This window comes from Enoplosus armatus, chromosome 21 (genome assembly GCF_043641665.1).
Source record: "Enoplosus armatus isolate fEnoArm2 chromosome 21, fEnoArm2.hap1, whole genome shotgun sequence".
In the NCBI taxonomy this organism is placed as follows: Eukaryota; Metazoa; Chordata; class Actinopteri; order Centrarchiformes; family Enoplosidae; genus Enoplosus; species Enoplosus armatus.
Window position 1 is genome coordinate 4,700,685 of NC_092200.1, and position 26,019 is coordinate 4,726,703.

At 41.7% G+C, this 26,019-nt stretch overlaps 5 protein-coding genes across 5 annotated transcripts in view; all 5 read right to left on the reverse strand.

Annotated features, from left to right (window-relative positions):
- Positions 1–227: 227 nt before the first annotated feature.
- Positions 228–6,707, reverse strand: and1 (actinodin1). Its single transcript, XM_070928539.1, has 7 exons — positions 6,635–6,707; positions 3,783–3,824; positions 3,282–3,433; positions 1,821–2,234; positions 1,374–1,625; positions 1,011–1,223; positions 228–815 (listed from the first exon to the last, which is right to left on the reverse strand). The coding sequence occupies exons 1-7, from the start codon at positions 6,705–6,707 to the stop codon at positions 228–230; spliced, it is 1,734 nt and encodes a 577-aa protein (XP_070784640.1).
- Positions 6,708–9,675: 2,968 nt separating this feature from the next.
- cops9 (COP9 signalosome subunit 9) lies at positions 9,676–13,322 on the reverse strand. Its single transcript, XM_070928355.1, has 3 exons — positions 13,179–13,322; positions 12,332–12,404; positions 9,676–9,881 (listed from the first exon to the last, which is right to left on the reverse strand). Exons 1-3 carry the CDS (start codon positions 13,239–13,241, stop codon positions 9,844–9,846), a joined length of 174 nt encoding a protein of 57 aa, XP_070784456.1. The 5' UTR covers positions 13,242–13,322; the 3' UTR covers positions 9,676–9,843.
- A 561-nt stretch (positions 13,323–13,883) lies between these two features.
- Positions 13,884–15,740, reverse strand: otos (otospiralin). Its single transcript, XM_070928490.1, has 4 exons — positions 15,696–15,740; positions 15,451–15,517; positions 15,020–15,043; positions 13,884–14,182 (listed from the first exon to the last, which is right to left on the reverse strand). Exons 1-4 carry the CDS (start codon positions 15,738–15,740, stop codon positions 13,995–13,997), a joined length of 324 nt encoding a protein of 107 aa, XP_070784591.1. The 3' UTR covers positions 13,884–13,994.
- A 630-nt stretch (positions 15,741–16,370) lies between these two features.
- On the reverse strand, positions 16,371–21,505 carry apodb (apolipoprotein Db). The gene is made up of 5 exons (XM_070928178.1): positions 21,440–21,505; positions 20,031–20,146; positions 19,826–19,947; positions 18,667–18,752; positions 16,371–17,258 (listed from the first exon to the last, which is right to left on the reverse strand). Exons 2-5 carry the CDS (start codon positions 20,139–20,141, stop codon positions 17,026–17,028), a joined length of 552 nt encoding a protein of 183 aa, XP_070784279.1. The 5' UTR covers positions 20,142–20,146; positions 21,440–21,505; the 3' UTR covers positions 16,371–17,025.
- Positions 21,506–22,907: 1,402 nt separating this feature from the next.
- The window catches only part of arhgap21a (Rho GTPase activating protein 21a), a 41,432-nt gene continuing 38,320 nt past the window's right edge, over positions 22,908–26,019 (reverse strand). Inside the window, exon 25 of the mRNA XM_070927954.1 lies at positions 22,908–25,827. Within this exon, the coding sequence (XP_070784055.1) occupies positions 24,145–25,827 (1,683 nt within the window). The 3' untranslated portion in view covers positions 22,908–24,144. The remainder of the gene's footprint in view (positions 25,828–26,019) is intronic.

A 26,019-nucleotide genomic window follows, 5' to 3' on the forward strand; every position in this document is an offset into this window, starting at 1 on the left:
ATCCTGGAACACCCTCGGCTTTCTGAGCGTGCTCCTACAGCTGGAAGCTATGTGTGGATGTACGTGCATGTACTCGCTCATTGGGTCCATAGACTTCTCTTGAGTCCCAGATCTGGTCCAGGTAGGACTTACTGCGCGCTGCGTGAGGCGGTCGAGGGCTAAGCTACAAGTACGCACGGGACTGTGTATTCATGTCCATCTGCATGCATGTGTGAGTGTTGGCATGTTTATTTCTTGCGGTAGTCGTCTGCGTAGGCTCTGTGATCACCCTGCTCAGGGTACTGGTCTCCATAGCGCCTCAGTATGTCCTGGAGGCTGGGCATACCCTGTGAGAGTGGCTGGTAGGACATGTGAGGTTCCTCCTGGCCGCTCTGGTAGGGCTCCGCCTCATACTGGTCCTGTTCCTGCTGCTCGGTCTCTGCTGCCCCCTGGTTGTGGTCCTCCTCAGCGTGATGCTCGGGCTGGGCCTGCTCGGGCTCATAGCGACGCAGGCGGCAGTCAGGGTCGTGTTCAGGGTCACAGTGGGGGTTGGTAGGCTCCAGGACCCCATTTCGGGTGCCGTCAGCATTCAGGTGGGGCTCGTATGCTTCGGCAGGATAGGGGATGCGGCGGTGAATTCCAGAGCGTGGCTCGTTGGGCTTCACGGGGTAGCATTCACGATCGTAGCCGATGAAGCAGTCGTAGCCCTCCTTGGTTTTACCTGGGGGGCCCAGAGGGTGGCGCTCCTCCTGGGCAGGCTCCTCATAATTGGGATTGGAAAAAGGGTACTGCTGCCTGGGAGTGGGAGGACCGCGGCGATGCATGGCGGCCGCCGCCTCACGGATTGCAGAGAAAGGATCATTGGGGTTAGCCTCTGGAGCAACCTCTGTGCGTGGAGCATATGGGTCATTACCTTGAGCTTGGGCCATAAATCGGTGCAGAAGGGCATATGGGTCACTAGGTGGAGGGGGAGCTGGGGCGCTAGCCTGACGGTACATAGCATAAGGATCAGTAACTCTGTTAGCATTAGCATAAGCATCCCTAAACATGGCATAGGGGTCGTTGTTCTGCTCAGCAGCAGGAGGGGCAACACGAATGGCAGCAGCCTCCTCTTTTTCCTCATTTTTGTGTGACCCAGGGGGAGTGGCAAATCTGGTGGCGGTAAGAGGGTTGCAGCCTTCTTCATAAAGAGGGTTGCAGGATCCAGGGCCTGCAGGAGCAGGGGGGTTAGGGGCACGGGGTGCCTGAAGGAACACATCACAGTAGAAACACCATAAGTCATGATAATTGAGGTATAGATGCAAATGAAAACATACAAAAACAGAAAGCAGCTGTTACAATCTGTTAAATTGAATTTGAGAAAATCTATCATGATAATGAATAAAGCATACCACAAGGGAGGCGGCATAGGCACAGAGGGGATCCCGGAGTGGATCACAGTTGGGGTACTGCAGGTATTGACCAGAGGGGGCTTTCTGCACCAGTTTGGGTTTGCAGGTGGGGTCTTTCTTGGGGTCACAGCCGAGGTGGGCGTAGGAAGGCAGAGGTCCGGCAGAGGGTGCATACCCGTGGGCCGCTCTCAGGTGGTACTGCAGACACTCCACGTCATCAGAGGAGCAGATACGCAGCAGCTCAGACTTCTGCTCCTGAAGGATGAACAGTAGAGGCAGAGATGGTCACATGACATTGCGGCTAGAGAAGCCACTGTATCCTGTATTTTAAAGCTACAATTTCATATATCATCTTATTTTAATAGTGTAAGTTTTGGATTTTGGACCAAAGTTCATCATCATCAATTCTTCAATAAATCGGAGTATGACAAACACAATCTAAAAGCATACCTTGGAGAGGAAAGGCATTGTGGATGGAGCGTAGTAGTAGTACCCTGACTGCGGGTCCTTGGCTGGAGCAGCAGAGCGGACGTACAGAGGGGCTGGGGCCTTGACTGGTGCTGGGGCAGGGGCAGGGGTGGCAACCGGGAGCACCAGGGGCAGGTATGGGCTCTTGCCCTGGACCAAAGCAGCATACAGACAGTAGGGGTCCTTGGTGGGGTCACAGGTTTTCACTGGTGCGGGTTTGGGGGGCTCTGGTTTAGGTTTGGGCCTGCTGGTGAAGGAAGCGACGCAGTTGGGATCATCAGAGTCAGCACAGGACTTGTAGATGTCCCCCAAGTGGCGCAAGTAGGCCTTGTAGGAGCGGCGTCCCTCAGCACGGTTTTTGTTCTGGAGGTAGGCCAGGTAGATGCGGTCCATCTCCTGAACCTGAAAGGGGAGGAGGAGTTCACTGGTGAGCTGATTGAGATGATGAGGCAAGAAGCACTCACTTGTTGATTTTCTCACTAAAGTCTGTCTGAACTCTATCTTCTTCCTGTCCAGCCACCAGGGTCCAGATGAGAGAAGATCTTTTATTGACAAAAAATATTGGTACGCTCATGTGCTCAAAGAAATAAACTTAACGAGCAGGAGCGAGTCCTGCAGAAAGTTCTTGCCCTGGTTTTCATCTCTCAGGCTGCAGGCTGCCCTCGAGGTTGTTGGGGGTATATGCAGCCTGAAAGAAATATCTGCAGACACTATTCAGGGCTGAAAACAGTAGCTACTCCCAATCACGATTTTCAGGTAAAAAATAAAATCAATTTCTATATTTTATTTACAGTGTTCTCCTAAACAGACAGTCGAGCACAGTGCCCTTTATAGGAAAGTAGTAAACGACAACATTATCTCAGATAATCAGGAAGTATCCGGTATCTATATAAGAAATAGTTTTTACTCCATTGTTTTCCCCCACCACCTATGCCCTCGTCTGAGGGAAACATCTGGCTCTTTAGCAGCTAAATGCTCCACTATGTTCAACAGCTAGTCGCTAACTTTGTCACTCTGCTGTTTAATGCTGAGCACGTAGCGTACAGTGGGTTTATCACTAAAAAAACAGCTACCTGCTGCGTCTAAAAACGACACTGAGCAGTGAGGCAGAACCAAAACAGTGAAGTTGTGGGCCGTAAAAAGCAAAACAACCAGCTTAAACACACTTGTACTGATAAACTCAGAGTTATCACACATATCTATCTGACCCATTGTTGATATAAAGATATTGATTGGAGCAGCTTTAAAACTTTTAAAATATTACTGGAATCCATTGTAACACCTCTGAGAGGGGAAACTAACAGCTTTTAACAACCTCCTTTTGTTTCATTTTAAAAAGATAAACTTAAGGTGGGCTGTCACTTTAAGACCCTTGGATAATGGGGGGTTTCTTTTGTGTGTGTGTGTGTGTGTGTGTGTGTGTGTGTGTGTGTGTGTGTGTACACTTACTGCCTCCTGGTTGCCGTTGTCGGTGAAGTACTTGTACCAGCCCCAGAAGTCAGAGTGCTGTTGATACCAGCTGATGTTCCTGCGGTTGCGGATCAGCCTCCTGTGTGACTCTGCAGCCGCCGCGCTCTCCTCGATACTTTCTCCCGCTGAGGCCAGAAAAGAAAAGAAAAGGCACTGCTGAGCCCAAGGCTTCTGCACTCCACATCAAATTCAAGGACTTTCTTGTGACTTTTAAAGTTCGGAACAAGATAATTCAAGGCCTCAGACTTGTTATATTTGGGGGTTAGACATCAATAATTGTTTTTACTTGTCAAGAAAACTGCAGCTATATCACGTTAGATATAAATCAGAGGGTTAAGTGTTGATGTTAAGTTGAAGCGAGATGCCATGATAAATTTGGGTGTTTTTAATCAAAAATTACTTTCATGGATTCATTTATCATCAGGCAAACACCAATGTGTAAGTATATGCAGTAAAAAAAATCCACATATTTACCTCCTTTTGGCTTTTTCACAACTGGTCCGGCAGACAAGAATGCTACAAAAACACAGAAAAGCAGAAACACATGTAAAATCCAGAAGTTGCTGAAGTCAAGATGATGTCCTGGAAATTGCTTACTCTTTCTATTCTGACTTTTAAATGTGTCTGTCATACATAAGTGATAATATATGACATTAAACCTCAAACACTCGCAAGCTGATATGATTCATCAAAGAGGACAGGGGTAATTGGCTCTGCCTGAAGCGCTGGCGACTGCAGCTCTTTTGTAGATTTTATAGGTGAGCCTGCAACATCAAACCCCATGCTGCGTTTTCAAAGAGCTGTTTTGTGCACGTATGTGTATGTATGTGCACTGTTTGACCCCATGCAGCTGGGGGAACGGCGGATTCAGCTCTGCTCCAGGTCTCTTTCATCTCCACAGGGAAAAGGTGTTAATGCCTTACAGAAGGAGAGGAAGGAGGAAGAATAAGAGGGGGAACAGACGACAGGTTTAAAAGAGAGATCCAGAGGGGATAATTCAGGGTTATGTGACGCGTGTCGGAAGTGGAAAAACAATCTCCTGATTAAAAGTTTTGATAAGCTTTGATGGAGTAATCAGGGAGATGTGATGTGTACTGTAGCGTGTGAGGTCGCGGATGACGGGTAAAAAGCAAAGGCATGAATGTGCAGAGAAAAACAGAATCAGAGGAAGACGAAGAAGTGAAGGTGACCCGAGGTGATGGAGCGAGGAGGAGGAGGAGGGAGGAGGAGGCTAAATGATGCTGTCTCAGTGTATCCGCTGTATTGTTTTTTACGAGCCTGTAAAAAAAAAACTGGCTGGCACATCTGGAAACAGCAGAGCTTTAAGAGGGCAGAGGAGGAGGTGATGCTGACAGGTACTCATTTTTTACAGGAGCAGGAGCGATGAAAGGATCTCCACCTACTACTGCTCTTTTTTTCCCCCTCTTAACCATCACGGTGCCGTTTTAAAAAACATTTTTAAAGGAAAGATGAGACTTAAAGAGCCTTGCCCACTTTTTGTAAATACGCCAATCATGTCGAGAGCAAACTGGAAACAGGTGGCGGAGGAGCAACCTGTCTTCACGCGGAAGCATTACAGATGATATATGAACACCACAGGCTGTTAGAGAGCCACATTATGATATACATGAAGCACAGCTGAGTTACAATCATTCTTAGCAAGCGTGGTGATAACGTGAGTCCGTGTCCATGAACTGGTGAAGGGCAGAAACCAGTTCAACTAACCCTTAACCTTAACAAGTCCTTGAAATGTAGATGAAGCTATAACTCAAATATTTATTTATTAAGAGTTAAGTAAGGCTGGAAAGCAAACAGAGGAACAAAACACAGACTGGAAAACACGAGATGAAACATGACATTTCCACGGCAAATACTGTACTTACACTACTTTTATTTGAGAGCTATAGTCACCAGTGAAGATCACGGTTTTACGTACAAAATAATATGATCTGCTTATAAAACATAATGCACATTTATAGCTTAACGTACCCAACAATATATAAAGGAGTCCAAATTTGCTTTTAATTTGACCAGCTACAACATAAAGTGCTGCAGACACAGTAGTGCATCCATAATAATAATATAATATATAATATAATAATATTACACTGCTGCCTAATGAGTGCTTTTACTTATGTACTTTTACTGAAGTAAGAGTCTGAAATCAGGACTTCTGCTTAAGTAAAATATCTGAACACGTCTTCCACCACTGGCTAAAACTTAAAAGAAAATCAAAAAAAAACTGGCTGGCACATCTGGAAACAGCAGAGCTTTAAGACTTAAGAAAAAGGTTTCTTGCCCAAAATCAGAGCCTCTTTGAAAAGGAGACAGACAGCTGGTTATACGATGCACTGCGGAGTGAATACCTCGATCAACATCATGATTAATGCTAACTATTGCTAATTACTGTATGTTTAAGGTTATAATTTCTTATTCACAGCACTGTTTCTCCTGTAATTTGGGCTTGTAAGTATCAAACTACATTACATACTCTCACCATTCAATGCCAACAAAACTGTCTGACCATTTTGGGTTCATCTTGAAGTAAAAACTCTAAAAACTTTTCTGTTTTATTCTATTTTTGTTGATTTTGGAAGACAGAAATGTGAGAAACAACAGTTACTTTCCTAATAATCTGTACTACTCTGTACTAATCAGAGACATTTACTCAAGTACTGCACTTAAGTACAATTTGAGGTACTATTTCCATTTAATATTTTATACTCAGGGGGAAATATTGTTCTTTTTACTCCACTACATTTATTTGGTTTTCAGATTAAAATACTAAATATACAAAACACACGATCAAGCTTGTAAAATATATTTTATTGCTCTAAATTAAACTAATGGATTAATCAGATCTAGTCAAGCAACAGAAAAATGAATCTGCAATTGATAATTGAATAATTAAATCATAGGAGGAAAAATGCCAACCATCCTCTGGTTTCAGCTTCACCAATGTGAGATTTCACTGCTTCTCTGTTTTTATATCATTATAAACTGAATATCTATAAAATAATTTGTTGTGTAGTGAAAATAATAAAGGCTTAATCTCTACAACAGCAACACACAATCTTCTGCATTAAGTACTTTTGGTATTTTATGTAAATTTGTCAGATAATACTTCAAATTTTTACTTGAGTAACATTTTCAATACAGAACTTTTACTTGTACTGTAATGGAGTGTATTCTTCTTCCACTGCTTCATGTGTATAGATACTATATATATATACTGTATATATACTACCACAGTGACTCTCTAGATGGTGACAGATGTTTCACATACTGGCCTTGTTATGTGATACTGATCCCCTCTGTGTACTCACCAGGCAGCAGCACCACAGCCAGCAGAGCGGTGAAGAATACACCGGAGAAACTGGTTCTCCTCCTTCCAGCCATGACTTCACCTCCTCCTGTCCTGCCAATATCAAAGACACCAACATTCAAACTCCCAAAACGTCCCACTCCATCACTTTAAAATCTTAGCACACAACGGATTGTTAGGATAACTTTCTGAGCAAACTTTTTTTCTGATTAATGCTACAACGATAGGATTAGGATTCACCCAGCCAGGGTAGTAAAAGTACACTTCTCAGACCGAGAGCCCAAAAAGATGTTAGGTTACCTGTAAGACTACTGGAAGGTGGTAAATTTCCAACCTGAGACCCCAGACCTGTGCTAGTTTACACCTGGAGAGCCGGTGAAGTCACCGCTGCAGCTTGGAGGTGAACTCTGATTTGGAGGCTTTAAAACAAAGGCTCCTGGCTGGGCTGAAGCTACCTGTTTGTCATCGTAAAAAACAGAACCAGGTGTTGTTCTGCAGTCAAACTTGACTTCAACCTGAACTTGAATCCCTGGAAATCACCTAAAGTAAACTTACAGGAGTGCAGAATCCCCAGAGTCTCTTACCTGAGCTTATCTTATCGGCGTGTCTGTCTGCGGATCCAGATGTGGACTCAAATGAAGATGACTCAGTCCACCTGGGCTCAAACACAGTGTGTGTGTGTGTGTGTTGGGGGGGTATGATGGAGGTTCCTGGTGCACCCTGTCCCTGCGGCCCTTCTGACAGACTGCCCTCACGGAGGGATCGGCCAAGGTTTTAAACCGAACACACACGCCACAAGCATTCATTAACGCTCACACAGAAAAAAAAAACGCACGAAGGGACCACCTGAGGGGGTCAAGGGCCACCTCAACAAGACGCCCGATTGGTCGGATCTTTCAGAAAGTTTCAGCCAATTGGAGGCACCGTAATTAAAGACAGGAAATGAGAGAAGGTGGGAGGGCTTGAAGCAGAGATGGACACGTGGAGAGAAGTTGTCTCAAGTGTTGTTTGTTTTTAATTTAACAAACATTCATGATTGATAAATAATTCTGAGTCACATTTAAGGTTAAAAATCAGACTTCTTTTTGTTTGTTTTTCCTGCTTGGAAGTGATCGTAGCATCCCAAAAAAACAAAGACAGAAAGAAAGAAAACATCAGGAAATAATGAAGGGGAGCAGAGGTGCCACATAAGCACTTCTCGGAGACCCTCAATGAGGGCCAAACCACAGCTTCTGTCTAAACCTGAACACACACACACACACACACACACATGCAGGGACAGCTGGTCTACACATGAGGAATTTGATAATCTACAGTTTCCCCCTCAGTTTAACTGTGTTCAGGCATGCCAGCCTTGAAACACACACGTTCACACAGACGGTGATTTTAGTGGGTCTCTGAAAAAGCCTTTATAGCTGTGATGTGTGATGCAATATCAGCACATCTGACTGAATAAGCCTGTAATTCTTTTATGACACTCAGTGGTCTCATGAGGTTTGAGTCCAGGCCCGACTTCTGAGGACGTCTTATTAGTTTATGCAGAAATTGAGATTTTCACTTAAAGAAAATGTCTGCTTTTTCACACCAAAAGTGATTTAACTCCAAAATAAATCATGTTTGTTGAGGACAAAATTAGTTTTTCAATATTATCTTAGTATAATTTTAGAGGATTCTCTTTTCTCTTATTTCTGGATGTGACCGACATCTGAACGCTGAGCTCACGTAAGAGCCAGAGACTAAACTTCTTTATTTCCCTATTGTATCTCAGCTGAGACGCATTGTTAAAGTACAGTCAAAGTATATTTGGGCCCAAATTTAAATGTTAAATATTCATGACTAAATAAGCATCAAAGTTAAAACTTATCAAGAATTTAACACTCGAAAACTCATCAAACCCCACCATCACTTAAATCTGTTCAAACAACTGTAATCACATTTGAATTAAAATACGTCTGAACTCGCGCACATCGTAAGAAGCTGGTTGAGAAAATGTTTTCAGGCTCTTTGTCTAAAATATTGTTGTATGCTCAGACCTTTTAATTAAGTAAAAGTACCACAGTGTAGAAATACTCTGTTACAGGTCCTGCATTCAAAATGACAAAAGTATTAGAAGCAAAATGCACTTTAAGTACCAACAGTAAAAGTACTCATGATGCAGAATGACCCATTTCAGCAAAATATATATTAAACTACAGGATTACAATGACTGTACTGTATCTGTAATAATACATCAGAATTTATTTGTTTATATTTTGAGTTCATTTCAATCTGCAAAGTAACTGCTAACTAAAGCTTTCAAATAAATGTAGTGGAGTAAAAAAAAAAAAAAAAGTATATTTCCCTCTAAAACGTAGTTGAGTACAAGTATAAAGTTGCATAAAAAGTACCTCAAAATTGCACCCGAGTACAGTACAGTACTTGAGTAAATGTACTTGTAAATGATGTGGGAAACCTTCCTATATGAGCGGAGGATGTTCTAGCAGCAGATTAAAGCCCACAGGTTCAGAATGAGACGTTCAAGAATCACATAAAAGTGTCATGTTGGGGCGTCCACATGCTTTTGGCCACAGACTGTAACTTCTTTAAACTGTAATCACCCGCCCTGAACAGCACTTCTTTGTGTCTCTGTGGTAAATTCTGCAATATGTATACAGTTCTAATGCACATGCATGGTGTAAATAAATGATTGTTTTTCCTTGTTTATGATCCCTGCCTGCATCTTTATAGTCTTCATTATTCATCATTTAACTGCCTGAGTCTGCACCCGAACGAGAACGCTTTATGTTCTCTGCATTTCTTCGCATTTTTGCGGCCCGTTTCCTGTCCCATCGTGTCCCGACTGAACATTTAGTGGTCATGTTAACACTGTATCTCGTATGTAATTAACGCGTGCCAACAGGTGTTTCGTGGCGCACGCAAACCTACAATCCAGCCGAGAGCAGATTCAAACACGACGCCGCCAAAACCATACTCATAATTTTCTCTAAAGCTGGAATGTGAGGGATTCTCAGAATTCACAGACACCTGGTTCACCAAGACAGCTTCTTTTTGTAAAAACGAAAAAGTCTTTATTTCAGTATGGTGGTGAGTGACATGTCGGAGTTGGGGGGGGGGCTGTACAAATAAAAGGGAACTTGTAGTCAGAAGAAGGCCATTTTCATTTTCTTATGTACACGTTCACAGAAGCACACAGGTGTTCAGATGCTGTCGTCACTGCAGGTCATCGTCGTCGAACAGATCCTCAAAGTCTGCAGGTGTAAAAGGAGAGAATACGAGATGGAAAGAAAAGAGACAAAAGAGACGAGAACGAGGGTTAGAATTAGTTCAATCCAGTCTTTTACTTTGTAAAGATTTCAAAGCATGACCAACCAGTCTGACTGCAACCGAGTCCAGAATGATGTCTTCGATGTCTAACCCTTTATCAAAACATCCGCAGATCCTGCTGTTTGGATATTGAACTTGGCCATATTGTGATTTTGGTGATATTTTGATGAATTGTTCAGCCCTACTTTGACAAACTGACATCTTTGTATCAAAAGCTGTGAGTCTGATGTAAATAGTTTGATGTGTGTGCTGCAAGGCATTCGTTATAGGCCGTAACTGCTGGAGAATATACTGAAATATTCCTTGAGGATTTATAAAGGCTATTTAGTTAAACGTTATGTCGACTTGACTCGTAGATATTAACATAAATCTGTCATCCCAGCCAGGATGTCTATAGGCTGAAACTGATTGAGCACCAGCTTTGAGCAACTCTTTCTTTCATGTCTTTGCTGTTTCCAGGAACAGAACATTCCTATGTTTTGCCTAATAAGGGACAGTTTACAAGTCAAACAGCTTGCCCCTTGGCTACCCATAACTCCTTGCAACTGCCAACACTGTACACTGCAGCACCAGTGAATAGGAGTCTTCTTTTACAATATTTTCACAACGTGGTCTAAAAAAAAACATTGCCCATGTGTTCAGATGACCTTTTAACACGGCTTAACATTACATTGTCATGTACGCGTCAGAGGCAGAGGGACACCTCCACCTTAGCTTACGGAGCCCCACCAAAGGGCAAAGTCGCTTTGAGATCAAACAATGCTCTTAAATTATCACCATATATATACTACTATAATCACACCGAACTCTTTAACATGTCATGTTCACTTCTTACATGATAAAGAACAGGACCTCTGCCCCCAAGAACACAGTGTTAAATCCTGATTCTTATTAGCAGAAGTGTCCAGTGCAAAGACGTGAAAAGACGAGTGGCTACAGCTATAGCGCTCCATTAGTGCCTCATCTGCAGCCACTTAAAAAGCACTACATTATAAGTTGCATCATTTTGGACACATACTGTATGTCAGTCTGTGTGTATTTACGAATGAAACACGACATTACAATACTCTGAGTGCGTTCATTACTAGCATGAAGGGCCCTTAAATACCTGTTAGCGCCACGAGCTAGGACGCGCCATACATGAGAATTCACAGAATGGCAGTTTTAAGTGTTTACAACCCAAGTGATCTAAAGGAGTGCGTATATGTGTGTGTGTTTTAAAGCAGCTGACTGGCGAGGTGTCCCGCTGAGTTTCAGTCTCACAGCAGCAATAAACTCACTTTACCATCCTCCTCTTTTTTACTTCTTTCATTCCCTCCTTTTTAACAATCAGCTCTTTTCTTTCTAGGTCATGTGCTGCTGAGCCAAAATTGTTTTGCCTGCAGCCGACTCTGCAAGAAGGAAAACAGATTAGCTTCGTGCTTTTCGTGCGCCCTCCGTGTATGTGTTTATGTGCGGGCCGGCTCACACAGAAACTGGTGTTTACAGGGGAACTACGGGATTTTTGAGGGTTAATTTGAGAAGACAATGTGGTTGAGGCAAGACACTGGGGTTTAAGCGTAAGCACATTTCCCAGTTTCCATGCAGTTAGTCAATAATGTGATTTTCTCCTCTTTAACCTTTTTAATATTTTAAGTGCATTTAAGTTAATATGTTACATAAGAAACTTTCCTATTGATGTGATGCTGCTAGTTATTGGAGCTTTTGTATTTTACTGTGTACGTGTGTTTGAACAGTTCAGTCATGTGTCTCAGCTTACAGTTTCGTTCAGTTTAAGTTTAAAAGAATGCTTTACATGGCCAGATGATGAGGTTCCTCTAAAAGACATCCATGTGTGTTAACCAGGTTTCTGCGAATCATTAAAAAGAAGAACTGGGTTTCTTATTTACGTGATGTTGAAAATGTCTACATCCAAAAACCAGGAACGTTCAGGTTAACTTAAATGCCTGTAAACACCTCCATTCATGTCTAAAATCCTCAGTGTCTGCTGACAAATGTGGGCAATAAAGCAAGAAGACTGATGGAAACAAATCATAATGGTGCACTTGCTTTAGTTACCCACACACAACTAGGCACTAGAGGCGTTTTACTTCTTCACCTCACACTTCTAAGTCTGATATGATCCTTTCAGAGGCACAATGGAGTATTTTGCTGCCGCTTTTGCTGCAACATGCGATGTGGCTTTGATCATGTTAACTTCGGTCATGATAAGTATCAAGGAATTTATGCTCGACAGGTTGTCACACTGGATAAAAGCACGACAAAAAAAAGATGATTTCTGTTTCATTTCTGCTGAACACAGTCCTGCTGACATGTGACTTAAGTGGTGCACATATTCTTTACAGTGACTGATAAAGAGAAAACTGTGGCTTACCGTTAAAGAAATCAGAGTGCACTGCTTTTTCATTGGCTGCCAGGTCCATTAGCAGGCCGCTGCTGCCTCCTGCCTGTTAACACAGAGCAGTACAGCCCAATTTATGGCATTAGATGACATAGTCAATATTCAGAGAAGCTACTAGGGGACAATATGATAACAGGATACATGACACTTAATAATAATAATAGTAATAATAATAATAATTTCTCATTCAAAGTACCCCACAATCAACACTGTAACTGGAGTGTAGAAGAAAAATGTGTTAATTTAAATGGTAGACAATGTGCACGTTCAGTTACACATTAAATACAGGGAGATGTAGAGGCGGTCAGTCTAATCATCTCTGAAAACGCGGAAGGGGAATAGCTAGTTGTTGAATAATACAGTGCAGTAATAGATACCCTTCAATAAGATGCTGGTGCTTCAATCATGCAGAGTAGGAATATATAACTTCTGATTTTAACTTCAAAAAGTTGTGGACTTCCTTTATATATACAGACATGTGCTTAAATATTTCGCTTCATATTTGGAGGGGAGACTTGACTGTAAAATGTACCGTTTAAAAATTGAGATCCAGATTGAGACCTCCTTGACTTGAGCCTCGACACTACTCCTGATGTATTTCATGTTAGGAACAAATAAGCGTGAGCTGAACGATGTTATTAATGTCATAGTGGTATTAAAAAAAACTGTCACCCAAAGGCTGAGAGCATTACTTTCAAAACGTTGTTAGCTGGAATTATGCTAGCTACATTCTAACTACGTTACGTGGCTAAGCTAGCTAGCATTAGCCGGTGTTTTGACGATTATGTTGGTATTTTCGCTCCGAATCAGTTAAACCCACCTCGTCCAGATCCACGTAAGGTCCGGCTCCTTCAGGGAACATCTCGTCCACTGCGGGTTTCATTATGTTTTGGTATTAGTTCAACAGGACTTGGTTTAAAATATGTTGTTTGTGGCTAGCTAGGATGACTAGCTTCTTATCACACGAAAACAAAACAAACGTGTGCAACACTGAAGTGGGCTCGGCTGGCTCTACTAGCTGGTCGCAATTAGTCCGCTCTTTAAAAGCTGTTATAGGAGCAGTTTTTCTCCGGAACAATTAAGGAAATTCATTTTAGCAATATTAACCATGGAAATATGTGACCATATCAGTGGTGGAAGGAATATTCAGATATTTTAAGTAATACAACAACATAAATCCATTGTATACTCACAGCATCACTCTCCAGTAAAATGGCCCCTATGACTGATTTATTATTATGTATGACATTATTAGATTGTTAATACTGATGCATCAATGTGTACACAGCATTTTATTGTTGTAGCTGGCAACCATTATAAAAAACCACCAAATAAGATTAGAGAAAAGGTTGAGAAGAATTAAAGAAAGAAGACATTTTCTAGACATCCTTCCATGTTTAGAAAATGTTTTATTTATTACATGAAGATATTATACAATCCCACAAAAGGGGCTACATACTCTACATTTGTATTCTATATGTATGACTACGCTACAAACACTTGCCGTGCTATACCTTTCCTTCACTCATTCAATTTCTTGCATTTCTGTCAAAGTAAGAAATGCATTCCTTTTTATTTACTCAGGATATCTCAACAGCCCTCTTCTGGCCCCTCCTGGTTCCTTCTAGCCCTCCTTTCAGTGTTCATGTCCCTCATTGGTCTCGTATCCCAGGGTGTTCCCGAGGTGCTGGTGGGCGAAGAAGGCCCGGGCCATCTCGTTGATGTGGTTGTAGGCGCCGATGGATCTGAAGTATTCAATGTAGTTCCAGAAGTCGGAGGTGGAGTAGGGCCAGTAGGGAACAGCTGGTGGTTCATCATACGGCACTAAAGACACACAGCAGGTCACAGGAGAAAATCACTTTCCACCAGTTATTAGACTGTTCCCACCTTCTCTAAATATGCCTAACATTCAGGTTCAGTTTGTTCAGTGAGCATATTGACAAATTCCCAGAATACCTTTGCACAACCCTCGGAGAAGGGGTGTGAACTTTTAGCTTATATGTGAAAAGAGAAGAAGAGCAAGTTTTTCCACTCAAGAGAAAGTGAGCTGCACCTCAAATTCAAAATGGTTAGTGATTGCAATGCATTCTGGTCCACTGAGGCTTCTGTTGTTGATGAACTGATGATGACGTACTAACACCAGTACTTTACATTTACAGCTGAGGCAGTTTTTTCTGTCACAACTCAGTTATAACTCGACTGATATATAAACATTTTACTGACTGACAGATAGTAAATTAAAATTCCCTTCAAATTCTGGTAATGTTTTTATAATATCATACAGTATAATGGCGAAGATAATAACCTTTTTAAGTCAGCTTTGGAAATGATTTTGATTTTGTACCATCATTTCAAAAAGGAACATACTGTATGTATCTTGAATTTACAAAACAATTCGTTTTGGAGCATTATATTATTTATGTGTGCATTATTCAGCTTGAAGCCATTTGTGTCAAAGTCTTCAGTGGATATTTTCTGTGTGTCTAAAATGTGTTCATAACAGTAGAAAAGAAAGACGAAGCTTATTCACTTTAGGATGTCGAGTGGTTGAATTAAATAGAACAGAAGAGGAAGTGCAAGAGATGGAAAAAATATCTATAATATCTGAGGTATTGTGTGTTTGTTGCAAAAAATGAAGGCATCTAAAAAGAGATGTGTTACCTCCTTCTGGGATGACTCTGGCCTCTGTGAGGAGAGAGAGAAGAAGAAAAATAAACATTCCCGAGCATTCCAAGGCTTCCCAAGCACAAAGACGGGATTCAAGCACAGAAAACTGAGCTTTCTCCCAGAGGAGTGCAGGATACCTGCCCCCCCTACATTTTTTTGCTGACCATTTCACACACACACACACACACACACACACAGAGTCCTCTTTGTGCACATGCAGTCACCAAAAACAAATACTCTCCTTTAGACGCAGCACCGTCACATCTGGGTGAATGACTTGTACACAGCTATTTAGATGATAAGCCTTTATGCCTGCATACATCATATTGGGTTTTCTTCCTTCACCACTACATGTGTTTACTGTTCAAACTAAGCTATTAAACCTGGAGTATAATTTACAGATTAAAAAAGAGAGAGAAACTCACCGCTGAGATGACAAGCAAAGAGGCAGAGGAGAACACTGAGCCACACCAACAGCTTCATCCTGCCCTGCTAAATGAACAAGAACACCTGTAGGTTTTAATCCAATGGTCAGCCTGTCAGTACAGTCTCCATATGTGCAATATGATAATCCCAAATTCCTAAAAAACAACAACTCTTTTCTTGTAGTTTACCATTATTCTGTGAGTAAAATGATGGTAAGATGAGTGAAAGTTTAGCTGATGTTTACCTGTGAGTGGTTTGTGAAGCCGTGCAGAGAGATGCTGCTGTTCATCTGCTGGTTGACTGTGGTCTGTGGGGCTCAGCAGAGGAAGAGCCAGCGGACCTCCACCACACTCACACACACATGCACACACACACACACACACACACACACACACACACACACATAGCCAAGCCATGCCCAGATTATACTGTATTTACACAGAGAAGTCCTTCCTCGATATCTTCAGGTGTCCTGTCGGTGCACATATTACCCTCTCACTCATGATGTTACATTGATTAACACTTAACTGAGAATTAATTTGTCAGTGCATATTTGTCAGTATCTCGTTACAAAACTTTATCTGGGGAAGGAGATTAGAGTAAAAGATGTTCAGACAAACCAATTTGAATACAACTCTTTGCCACCGGAGACGTTTCAAATCACAAATCAGTGTTGGCTTGTTTATTTGTGTGTGCTTCACAATCAGAGCAGAGAGCTGCGCTGTTCAGCTTGACTTTTCTGCTATTGGTCAATGAGCAGCCGCTGGCTGTATAACTTTTTTTCTTCCCCACAGTAATAATAACAACTGTGGAGCTTTTTGATATCTTCTCACGTTGGAGAGAAAGTATTTGATTCCTGCTGTCTTGTCGTTGTTAAGAGTCAGTATCATCAGATAAATGATTAGAGTCCAATCACGAACTGCTTAATGAATATAGCTTTAATAAACATAGAGCTCACCCCCCTGCTTTTTGCCACCACCACAAATAGGCTTGTTTACGTACTGTAACATGTCCTGCTAGAATATCAAAACATGATATATTGACAACGAACAAGTAACTTCCATTTGCTCCATCTTTAAAGTAACTACAGAATTAAAATATAAAAATCTATTTTAGTTTTCATGTCTGTATCACAGATTTAGGGATTTAGGGATATAACATCATTGTAGTACAATATAAAATACATTTGCTTGAATTACAAAAGGAGTTACATTCCACAACATTAATCAAATGATGAGAGTAATTATTTCTTTCTTTTATCATTTAAGTGTAGATTTTGTTATTAGCTGGATACTTTTATTTTTTCTGAACAGAATCTTTAAAATGCAGAAAATGAAAGGCAGCAGCAGTTGTGGATGTGGTATTGTGGGATTTGATGAGTTGTTTATGGTTCCAATAAAATTAAAGATACTGACAAAGAGGCAAGAGAACTGAACCACCTTCAAATCAATCAGATCAAAAACTGCATCCTGTTGTAACTTGGAATTAGCAATGAAAAATATTTGTCCTGTATGTTTGTCTCATCAGAGTGCTGTGACTGTTACAGTGCAATGAGTGGGAGTCTCCAGGAAGCCCTAGTTATCCTTGCAGCCCGTCTGGTCTGTGACCTTCATCTTGCACAGTTCGATTCCTTCTTTCATCAGCAGCTGTTTGGCGTACTGCACGGTATCTGGAGTCGGGAAGCGCGACCGACTGAGGATCCAGGCGTATTCGATGCGAAACAGCCGGAGGATGTCGGTGCAAGAATACACGACGGACAGGCTGGTGTAGTCGGTGGTCAGAACCCAGTAGGGGCCATAGGGAGCAACTGGGAGAAAAAGTCAGAGACATAAGAGAGATGATCTTGATGAGTGACTATACATCATACTTCTAGAGCAGAGTTTATACATTGATTTACAAAATAAATCAATGCAAAACATGATGCTGCTTTGGCTAACTTGATCTTGATCGTGTTGATTCAAAATGCACCTTTTTAAATGTGTAATGATCCACACATGGAGAAAAACGAATTTACAGTGGATTTAACAAGGAGCCATGCTAATATGTGCTGTGTTTTTTGTTTGATTTTTAGTACAAAGAATTACAATAATCCAAATTAAACAGTTTTGATTAAGTTTGAGTATGCTAACTGAGACATGCGTGCTTAGGTTGTTTTAAAATTGCATCAAAACATTTCCATTCAGATCAAAGCCTTGATAAATACGAGTATCATCTGCATACTGATGAACAGTATATAAATACACAAGACTATGAGTCTACAGCCATGCTAGCTAAATGCTTGTGTCAGCATGTTAACACGCTCACATTGACGATGCTAACAAGCAGATGCTAAGCAGGTATAATGCGTATCGTGTTCACCATCTTAGTTTAGCATGTTAGCTTGCTAACATTTGGTTATTAGCACTAAACATAAAGTGCAGCTGAGGCTGATGGGAATGTCGTCTGTTTTGCAGATATTTTGGTCATAAACCATATTGGACAATTAAAATATTGACCTGATGATGGCGCTAGATGAAAAGTCAGGATCACCAAAGTAATAACAATTCATCCTGAAGGGAACATAAATATTTGTACCAAATTTCATGGCAATCCATTGAGAAAGTTCACTCAAAAACACAAACGTGAACCTCATGGTGGCGCAAAGTGAAAAGTCAGAGGCAATCCATCCAATAGTTGTTTTATATATTATATATATATATATATATATATTAGATATTTCAGTCTGGACCAAAGTGGACGGACCAACCGACAATCCATCAAAGTTTTAAAATCTTAACAATCTTAACTAATGTTAAGTCCTGCCTGAGAAGTCAGACTTGAACCATGAACCCATAAAGCTCAAGTTGGCTGAAAAAGAGACGTAAACATCTACTGATAACTAGTTGGACCAGAATAGATGACTCACATGTTTTGCAGACAGACAGGCAGACATTACAAATGCACTGAGGCAGCTGCATCATGTGTCAGCCGTTATATCATCATTCACGAGGTATGAGGTGCTCAATTAAGCTCAGTGGAGTGGAAAGTCTGCGATGCAAAAAATTGTTATTTCTGTTCAATTTTCTGTCTTTTTGTACATTTTTGTAAGGAACTGTATATAGATTTTGCTAATATAATTATAAAACATTATTATCTCTAAACAAAATAAGAAGACAACAGCAAAGATGACAAAAACAAAACACGAGAGGAGGATAAGGATGAAGAAGAGCGCTCACAATACGAGAAGCCGACTCCAAGTTTGGCAGGTTCTCTCGGGTCTGGAATCACTGCTGTCCCTTCTGCTACCCTCACCTTGTCCTTACTGAGAGAGAGAGACGGAGAAACAATTATTACACCAAACCAATCAACCAATAACACACGATCACATCAATCAGAAAGACAGATTGTCTACCATCTCCCAGCATACACCGAGTTTTATACAAACTGTAAAAGACAAAAGTCCTCCAGTCAGAGTTCAGGGTTCACATAACAAATATTTGATTATATAATATAATCATTTATGAGTAAATGATAATGAGTTATCATGCCTGCTTGTAACTCCTCCTTGTGTGTTATTATGATCCAACCGACATGTGAGCATCAAAGTTTGGGTGTGTCCCATTCTACTTAATGGCAGAAAAGGCTGTAAAGAACTCAATGAATAGTTGTCTGTGTTATTTATTGATTATGATGCTTTTGTAAATAATTTATATTCTAGGTGTGTGTTGAGCCTTGACCCCCATGAAGTCAGAAAGATCAGTGATTTGAGTACATTTGTTTTGATTTGAGTATAACCTGAGTAAAAGTTACTTTATCAATTTTTGCCTATTGTACTTATAAGTTATGTTGTGTCACTTTCACCAAAAACCTCACACACGTCACTGACTGGTCGTGTTACTGTTCTGTGATGAGCTCTCATATTTGACTCCACAATTCAAGTAAAACTCATTTTGTAAAATGTTTATCAAGGCGAACCTAAATTCTTCATGTGTATATAAAATCCATCATAAATGCAGCTATTCACATCGAATACAGATTCAAATTGTCCTGGTTATTCTGAAAAAGTAAAATGTGCAACACATCCATATTTGAAGCTAATAAGAAACTGATAAAAGGCTGATAAATGGAAGTAGTACAAAAACGCAGCCTGGGACTTTAAGGATAATTAGTGAGCATTAGAGGTGCTATTTATGACCTTCGGAAAGAGCCATGTTTCCCCTGTTCTTATGCTAAGCTAAGCTAACTGGCTGCTGCCTGTAATGAGAGAAGCAAGAAAGCGAACCAGCGTATTTCCCAAAATGTTAAACTGTTCCTTTAACAGACAGAAATAAAAAAAACTGAGGTCAGATGGAAAAGTCGTACAGAGCTGCAACTAGTAGAAATAAAAATACTCACTAGAACTGAGAGTTCAGTACCTGGATGGTACCATCTTTCCTGACGGCGTAGTTGGCCTCGATGCACTTTCCTCTCTCGAAGGAAGCAGGGAGCTTCTCGATCTCATACCACCTGCCCAGGTACTGTCAACAGAGAGGGTCCGTTACTTCTGCGCAGCTCAGTGTTGACTGTGCGTGAACGAACGCATGTTTTTATCTGCATTTACCTGCTGAAGGTTGAAGTTGGGCTGCACCTTAGGAGAAGGACAGGGGCCCCAGTGATAGGTCTGCGCTGCCACCAGGGGGAGCAGCAGGAGGAGGAGGTAGACGGCGGACATTGTTCCTTCAGGATGGAGGGGGGGGGCAGAAATTAAAGGGGGAACTCATATCAAAGTCTACAGGTGTTCAGGAGCACTACTGCATATGTGAGAAAGTTGTATAAAGCTGCACAAAGTCGGATAAATGTCCTTCGGGCCAGGCATGAGGACGAAGATTTATTTTATTTTACATTTTGAGAATAAAATGTCAAGAATAAACTTTAAACTTTAGATTAAAATCAAACAACTCAAACTACATTGCATTGTGGGAAACGTTTTGATCAGGAGTAAATAAAGACAATATATCTGGTTCATTCCTTATTACTGTCCATCACCAGTCAGACAGTGTTGTAGGAGTACGATGTTAAATCAGTGGAGGAAATAAAGAAATAATGTACCAACACCAACGAGAGAAAACAGTAACTGACCAAATGTAACAACATTAAATCTTTCTTTGTGTAACCCCCCTCAGAAATAATGGACTACAATGATGTAGGTCTAAATAAAGCTAGTAAATAGTGTGAGAGAGATTAAAATGTATAAAAATTAAAAACTGTTAGCGAAATGTTTTATACCACAGCTGTAGGGTAATTCTTGTTAAAAGAAAGTAATATAAAGTTTATTCAGTGACTTTGTGTAGGAACATATTGGTTGATTTTTGTACTATTTGCGTTTTTATTTTGGATTAATGACAATGTGTCGATCACAACCAAGCAGTAAAGCGATTGATTTCATTTTTGGGTTGAGTTACCTCCTAACTTCAGTCCAGGGAGGGTGTTGGCTACTTTCACATACCTGAAAGTATTTGCATTTTAGTGTCTATTGCTCCCTATAGAGATTCACAATAGTTGACTGGGAGTTCATGGTTTTGTGAAATAAGATAGGAGAGAAACACATGCCAGAAAACTCTTTCATTTTTTTTTCTTTTGTCTCTTTGCATCTTCTTTTGTCTCTTTTGCACAACACATGCTGCCACACCTGTTCCTCTGGTTTCACATAACACCTGCGCCTGCACACAGGCCAATAGGCTGCTTCTTTTCAGCAGGAGTGACTACTGTGTAACAACAAACATTAAATTGAATAGATTTTCAAGGGACTTCAGCCGAATGTCGAAATATAATATAATTATATAATTACTATAGATTATGTTATAGATTATATTATAAAAGGCTAGTTTAGGATCCGAGAGGATAAAACCAAGTGGAAAACAAGTTGTGGTGTAAATAAAAATCAGCGTTTAAAAGGAGTTAACTAAAAGCATTTATCTTGTTAAAGCTCCATTTCAGTATAATTGCCATCAGCCATAAAGACGTTCTTACCTGAGGTGTGAAGGGGTCAGCTGGAGGTCTGGAGCTGCTGCTGCTGCTGCTGCTGCTGATAATAACTGTCTCGCGCTCTCCGGACAAACACACACACACACACACACACAAGGAGTGTTCACGCTCACGTTATGTCATTCCCACAGCACGAGGCAGCTCGTTAGGTAAATTGCCCTCACGCGCACATTCCCACATTGTGAGAGAGCGCGCGCTGTGATGACGGTGACGTGTTTTATTCGTTCAGTTCACACAGTATGTTTTTATTTTGATGTACTTCTTTAATACTGCAGAGTTTCATCAGAACAACGTTTTATAATTTACATTTTTCTCAAGTTACTGTTGGTCGGATTTTATATGTTTATAGCAACTTTTAAACGATCAATTTGAAATTCAAATGCAAGTCGGTCTGTAGTTAATCTGACATATTGTTTCACCTCCACTGTTTTATGTGTTTGATCTTATTTTGTTGTATTTTGGGGCATTTTAAGCTTATTCCATTTTATTATCTGTACTTTTATTTGCTGGATTTTATTTCATTGTTTTAACTTGTTTTCTTTCAAATGTAAAGCACTGTTATACAATATTTATATAAATAAAGTGTATTATCGATATTATTAATATTATTATAAGTGGCGTACATAGCTGTTTGCCACAGTATCATTCTTTATGCCACCACTAGATGGCGCCAAAGCAAGAATAAAATCTGATACATACAGCAGTAACTTTAAATACTTCATATGTTATCAGTGTGCAGTAGTTTATATCTACCTAATAATAAATCAATCAATACATCAATACATTTTACTTTCACTGACACTGTGCAAGTTGCCAGTTTCTTCTCGACGAACACCCAGGTATTTATTGAAAACCTCCAGGATCCTCGTAGATTCACTGACCTTAGTGATTTCTTTTGATGTGGAATTCCACTTTGGCTGCTAGGTTCAAGTTCACTGTCATATAGAAGTATCATGCACATTCAAATGCAATGAAGAGCATGTGCCCTTCCTCTCTCACGCATTAAAACTATGTATAATGAGGAAAATAAATCTAACTTAAATAAGATCATCAAGCTCGTCATGGAGGACATGTAAACGTAAAACTACATGCAGGTTGGTTGCAGCTTGTTATATAAAGTCTAACATTTATTTACACGTTTCCCACCTTAAAGCTACTATAATAAAATATAATGTACATCAGCACAACCGAAGTAACCCTCTCTTGAAAATTAAGTGCCAAACTGTAGTGGTGGACTATTTCTAACATCAGCCACACATTTACTCCAAATATTAATTTATGTGCATGTTTATTTTCTGTAGAAAACATTTCACTAAATCTACGGGACCATTTCAGTAAAAATAGAAAGGGATGAGCATGAATACATTTAGGCAAATATTAAGAACAAGATGTCTTTTTATTATTTCCAAATGTTTGAAGGGTATAAAACAACGACACCAAACAGACACGAGGATCTAATAAAGATTATTTATTTCCAGTGTTCGTCGAGGGAGGGCATTGCACCCATGTTTTGCTGTACACAGGCGAGATGTTCACTGTTCAGAAAACATTGTCTCATGCAGTTCTTAAAGATAAGTTTGTTGTTTGTTTTTCTCTCTCCCAGGTTTTAAGCGCCCATGCATTTTACTGCACTTGAAAAATACAGCGGGGGGGGGGGGCAAATGAAGTAAAACTATAATGGAACATAGACACTGACATAAAGTTGCTCTGATGTCGCTGTGAGTTAAACTACAAACAGGAAAGACCACAAAACAAAACAAAAAATCTCTGGAATGCCTGTGAGGTTATTTTCTCCTAAAAATGTTTTGAAAGTTTCTTCTCGTCTTGACAACCGTTTAAAAAAAGAAAAATAAAAGAGGCACTTTTGCTTTTTGAGATAAAAACAAATTCACACATATGTAAAAACTTACTTTTTGGACTATAACAAAGGACAAAGTGTGGAAATAAAAACTACTGTACCAAGCATTACATACTATAGTATCAGCATCTCATTACTGTTTTTTTTTTTTCAGTCTTTATTTGATAAAACTATAATAATAATCCTCCAGTCGCTCAAGCTAATATCTGGCTGTTGTGACTGCACTGTGAAAAAACAAACTTCCCACAGCACCCAGCTCAGAAAGCAGCCCTCAGTTACATCCACATACTTCAAGTACAGGCAAAAAAAAAACACATACATGTTGTTTTGAAAATGACAATATTGTCACAAGCAACTAGTGTTAGTCCAAAGAGAGTAATACATTCTTCATACCGCTTATAATAGGAAGAACTGAACCATGATTCCTTTAAAAAATAGGCTTCCTCCTGCTTTCTTCAGTAATAAAGTCGACCCCTGTAGTGCTGCATCACAATCAGTCCATTTCTGTCCCATTAAAAAGTCCCATTCTTGCATTAATAGGGTTCGATCTTGCAGGAGGAAGTCCGAGTTTTTTGTCCACGTCTGTTCCAGTATGGCCGACAAGTCAGTGGAATTACATACATAAAACATCTCTTCAGCATTATTCCAGTAACAATCATGTAAGCCTATACACAGTATGTACAGTAGATACATAAAGTATACTTTGTAGAAAAAATATTGTGCAGTAACCTTCGCTAAAATACCTACATTCGTACATTTCCGCATTCATTCTCTTGTGTTTTTTTTTCTTTAAATCCTCACAAACACACTAGACGAGACCACTCTGGCCGTTTCACAGATACTGGTAGAACCGTGAGCGGACGACTTGTGCTCCAGACAGTTTGTGTGGGTGAGCGTCGGCCCCGAGGCTGCCTTTGTTTTTGCCTTGCAGCCCGCTACCGTTAACATGCTCCCCTGCTAGCGGCTGTGCGCCTGGCGGGCACGCAGAAGGAGGAGGTCTTGCGGGAGCTGTGTCCTGGGCGTCTGGACGATCATCCTCGGGGACGGCTTTGGGCGCAACCTCCGCGCTCGGATCAGAGCCTCTGCACCGCTCTCGAGCGATCCAGTCCCGGATGGAGAAGTCCTGAGAGGAACATCTGGGCTTGAGGCGGTCCAGAGCTGACAGTTCGGCCGCCTGGTCCACCCCGCCCTGCTCCCTCCAGTCGTTGATGACCGCCAGCTCGGCAAAGTCTCTCTGCCCGCCCATGGTGTGCCTCCGGCGGATGTTCTTCTTCTTCCCTTGAGCGTCTGGAGTTCGGTTCTTCTGGGTGAACATGTCGTCAGCAGATGTGCGTAACCTGAATTTGAGCCGCTCGGTGATCTTAAGGTGCCAGGCCGGTTCGGAGCGCTCCGACTCGCTGCGTGAGGACGAGCTGAGGCTGCTTGTGGACCGTCCTTTCTTCATCACCTCCAGGACTCGGGAGAGCCGGGTGGAAGACTCCGCTCTGCCCTCACTACGCTCCCCACTCCCAGCTACACCCTCCACTGATGATTCACTGTCTGTTTTCTGTCTCAGGGACCACCTTCTGGAGAGGGTGTCGCACTCAATCATCCTGTGTGATGGGAAAAGGCGCCGTGCTTCCATTTTTGGGGTGGTGCTCCCCTCAGCTGCTCCACCTCCTCTAGAATCAGTCTTTTCCAGACTCTGCTCTGGGCAGGGTGTAGACTGGCTGCTGCCTCCGCCCGGGGCAAACACCGGGAAGTCACTTTCACTGTCCGTCTCCATTGGTCGTCCCTCGCTAATGAGCTCGCTGCGTTCGTCATCTGCCTCCTCCCCACACTGCAGCTCCGGACTGAGTGCGCTGGACTCCGCTCCAGTCAAGAATGTGATGGAAGAAGTGGTGGAGTAGTCCGAGGTGATGGAGCTCACCTCTGCACCGGCGGACGCCCCCGGACCTGCTCCCAGTCCGACACACCCTCCTGCAGGAAGATCAGCGGACGCTCCCCCGGTCCACTTTTTCGGTCTTGAACGCGGCACAGACGCTCCAGAGCTCATGGTCCCGAGGTCTGAGGTGTTTTCATCAAGCTGGGATGGGGGGTCCGACAAGGAGGATTTCCCGTGAGGAGCTGTTTGGTAGCTGGAGATAATTGGGGATGGGGAGGGGGAAGGTGAGGGGTGTCTGGGTGTAGTCTTCTCCTTCAGGAATAAGGAGTTTCTATGCTCTCTCTTGGCTTTAGGCGTGAGCTCCACGCTTCTCCCGTTCTCTTTCCTCTCCTCTGCTTGTACTGGTTGCTTTGCGTTGGGTTTTGCGTTGGGGCTAGGGCGGGTCTCGCTCTGCACCTCAGCCTGGAGGCCGTGGTGGTACGGCTTCTGGCCAGGGATTTCCTTTTTGGGGAACACAGCATCCAGATCGTCATCTGAGCTGCTAGGCTGCGGCTTCTCCTTTGACTTCTTTCTTTTGCGACTGGCTGCAGCAAAGATTGAGGAGACCAGGAGCTCTCGACTGCACTGATCCTTCCCTGAGCCCCAGGAACCCTGCAGACAGGGAAAGATGGGGAGAAAGAGAGAGCAGGAGGAAACCAAAGTGAGTATTTCTGATGAGAAACACAAGAATGGAGCACGTCAAAGAGAACAAAAACCCTTCACCCCTGCCTGGAAACTTAAATCTGTACTCCACCTGCTCCCATGAAGCACCACAAACCAGAGAAGTGGACAGAGAGAGGAACA

What these genes read in the sequence shown, in the direction of transcription:
- cops9 (XM_070928355.1), bottom strand. Translation starts at nt 13,241, where the DNA reads ATGAAACCCGCAGTGGACGAGATGTTCCCTGAAGGAGCCGGACCTTAC. An exon ending in CTTACGTGGATCTGGACGAG is followed by an intron (nt 12,405 to 13,178) that starts GTGGGTTTAACT and finishes CTGTGTTAACAG; the next exon opens with GCAGGAGGCAGCAGCGGCCT. An exon ending in GCACTCTGATTTCTTTAACG is followed by an intron (nt 9,882 to 12,331) that starts GTAAGCCACAGT and finishes TTACACCTGCAG; the next exon opens with ACTTTGAGGATCTGTTCGAC.
- otos (XM_070928490.1), bottom strand. Translation starts at nt 15,740, where the DNA reads ATGAACAGCAGCATCTCTCTGCACGGCTTCACAAACCACTCACAG. An exon ending in GCTTCACAAACCACTCACAG is followed by an intron (nt 15,518 to 15,695) that starts GTAAACATCAGC and finishes TTGTTCATTTAG; the next exon opens with CAGGGCAGGATGAAGCTGTT. An exon ending in CAGAGTCATCCCAGAAGGAG is followed by an intron (nt 14,183 to 15,019) that starts GTAACACATCTC and finishes GTGTGTCTTTAG; the next exon opens with TGCCGTATGATGAACCACCA.
- apodb (XM_070928178.1), bottom strand. Translation starts at nt 20,141, where the DNA reads ATGTCCGCCGTCTACCTCCTCCTCCTGCTGCTCCCCCTGGTGGCAGCG. An exon ending in CCAACTTCAACCTTCAGCAG is followed by an intron (nt 19,948 to 20,030) that starts GTAAATGCAGAT and finishes CTCTGTTGACAG; the next exon opens with TACCTGGGCAGGTGGTATGA. An exon ending in GTACTGAACTCTCAGTTCTA is followed by an intron (nt 18,753 to 19,825) that starts GTGAGTATTTTT and finishes TCTCTCTCTCAG; the next exon opens with TAAGGACAAGGTGAGGGTAG.
- and1 (XM_070928539.1), bottom strand. Translation starts at nt 6,707, where the DNA reads ATGGCTGGAAGGAGGAGAACCAGTTTCTCCGGTGTATTCTTCACCGCT. An exon ending in TGTGAAAAAGCCAAAAGGAG is followed by an intron (nt 3,434 to 3,782) that starts GTAAATATGTGG and finishes TTCTGGCCTCAG; the next exon opens with CGGGAGAAAGTATCGAGGAG. An exon ending in CCATGTTTAGGGATGCTTAT is followed by an intron (nt 816 to 1,010) that starts GCTAATGCTAAC and finishes GCAATCCGTGAG; the next exon opens with GCGGCGGCCGCCATGCATCG.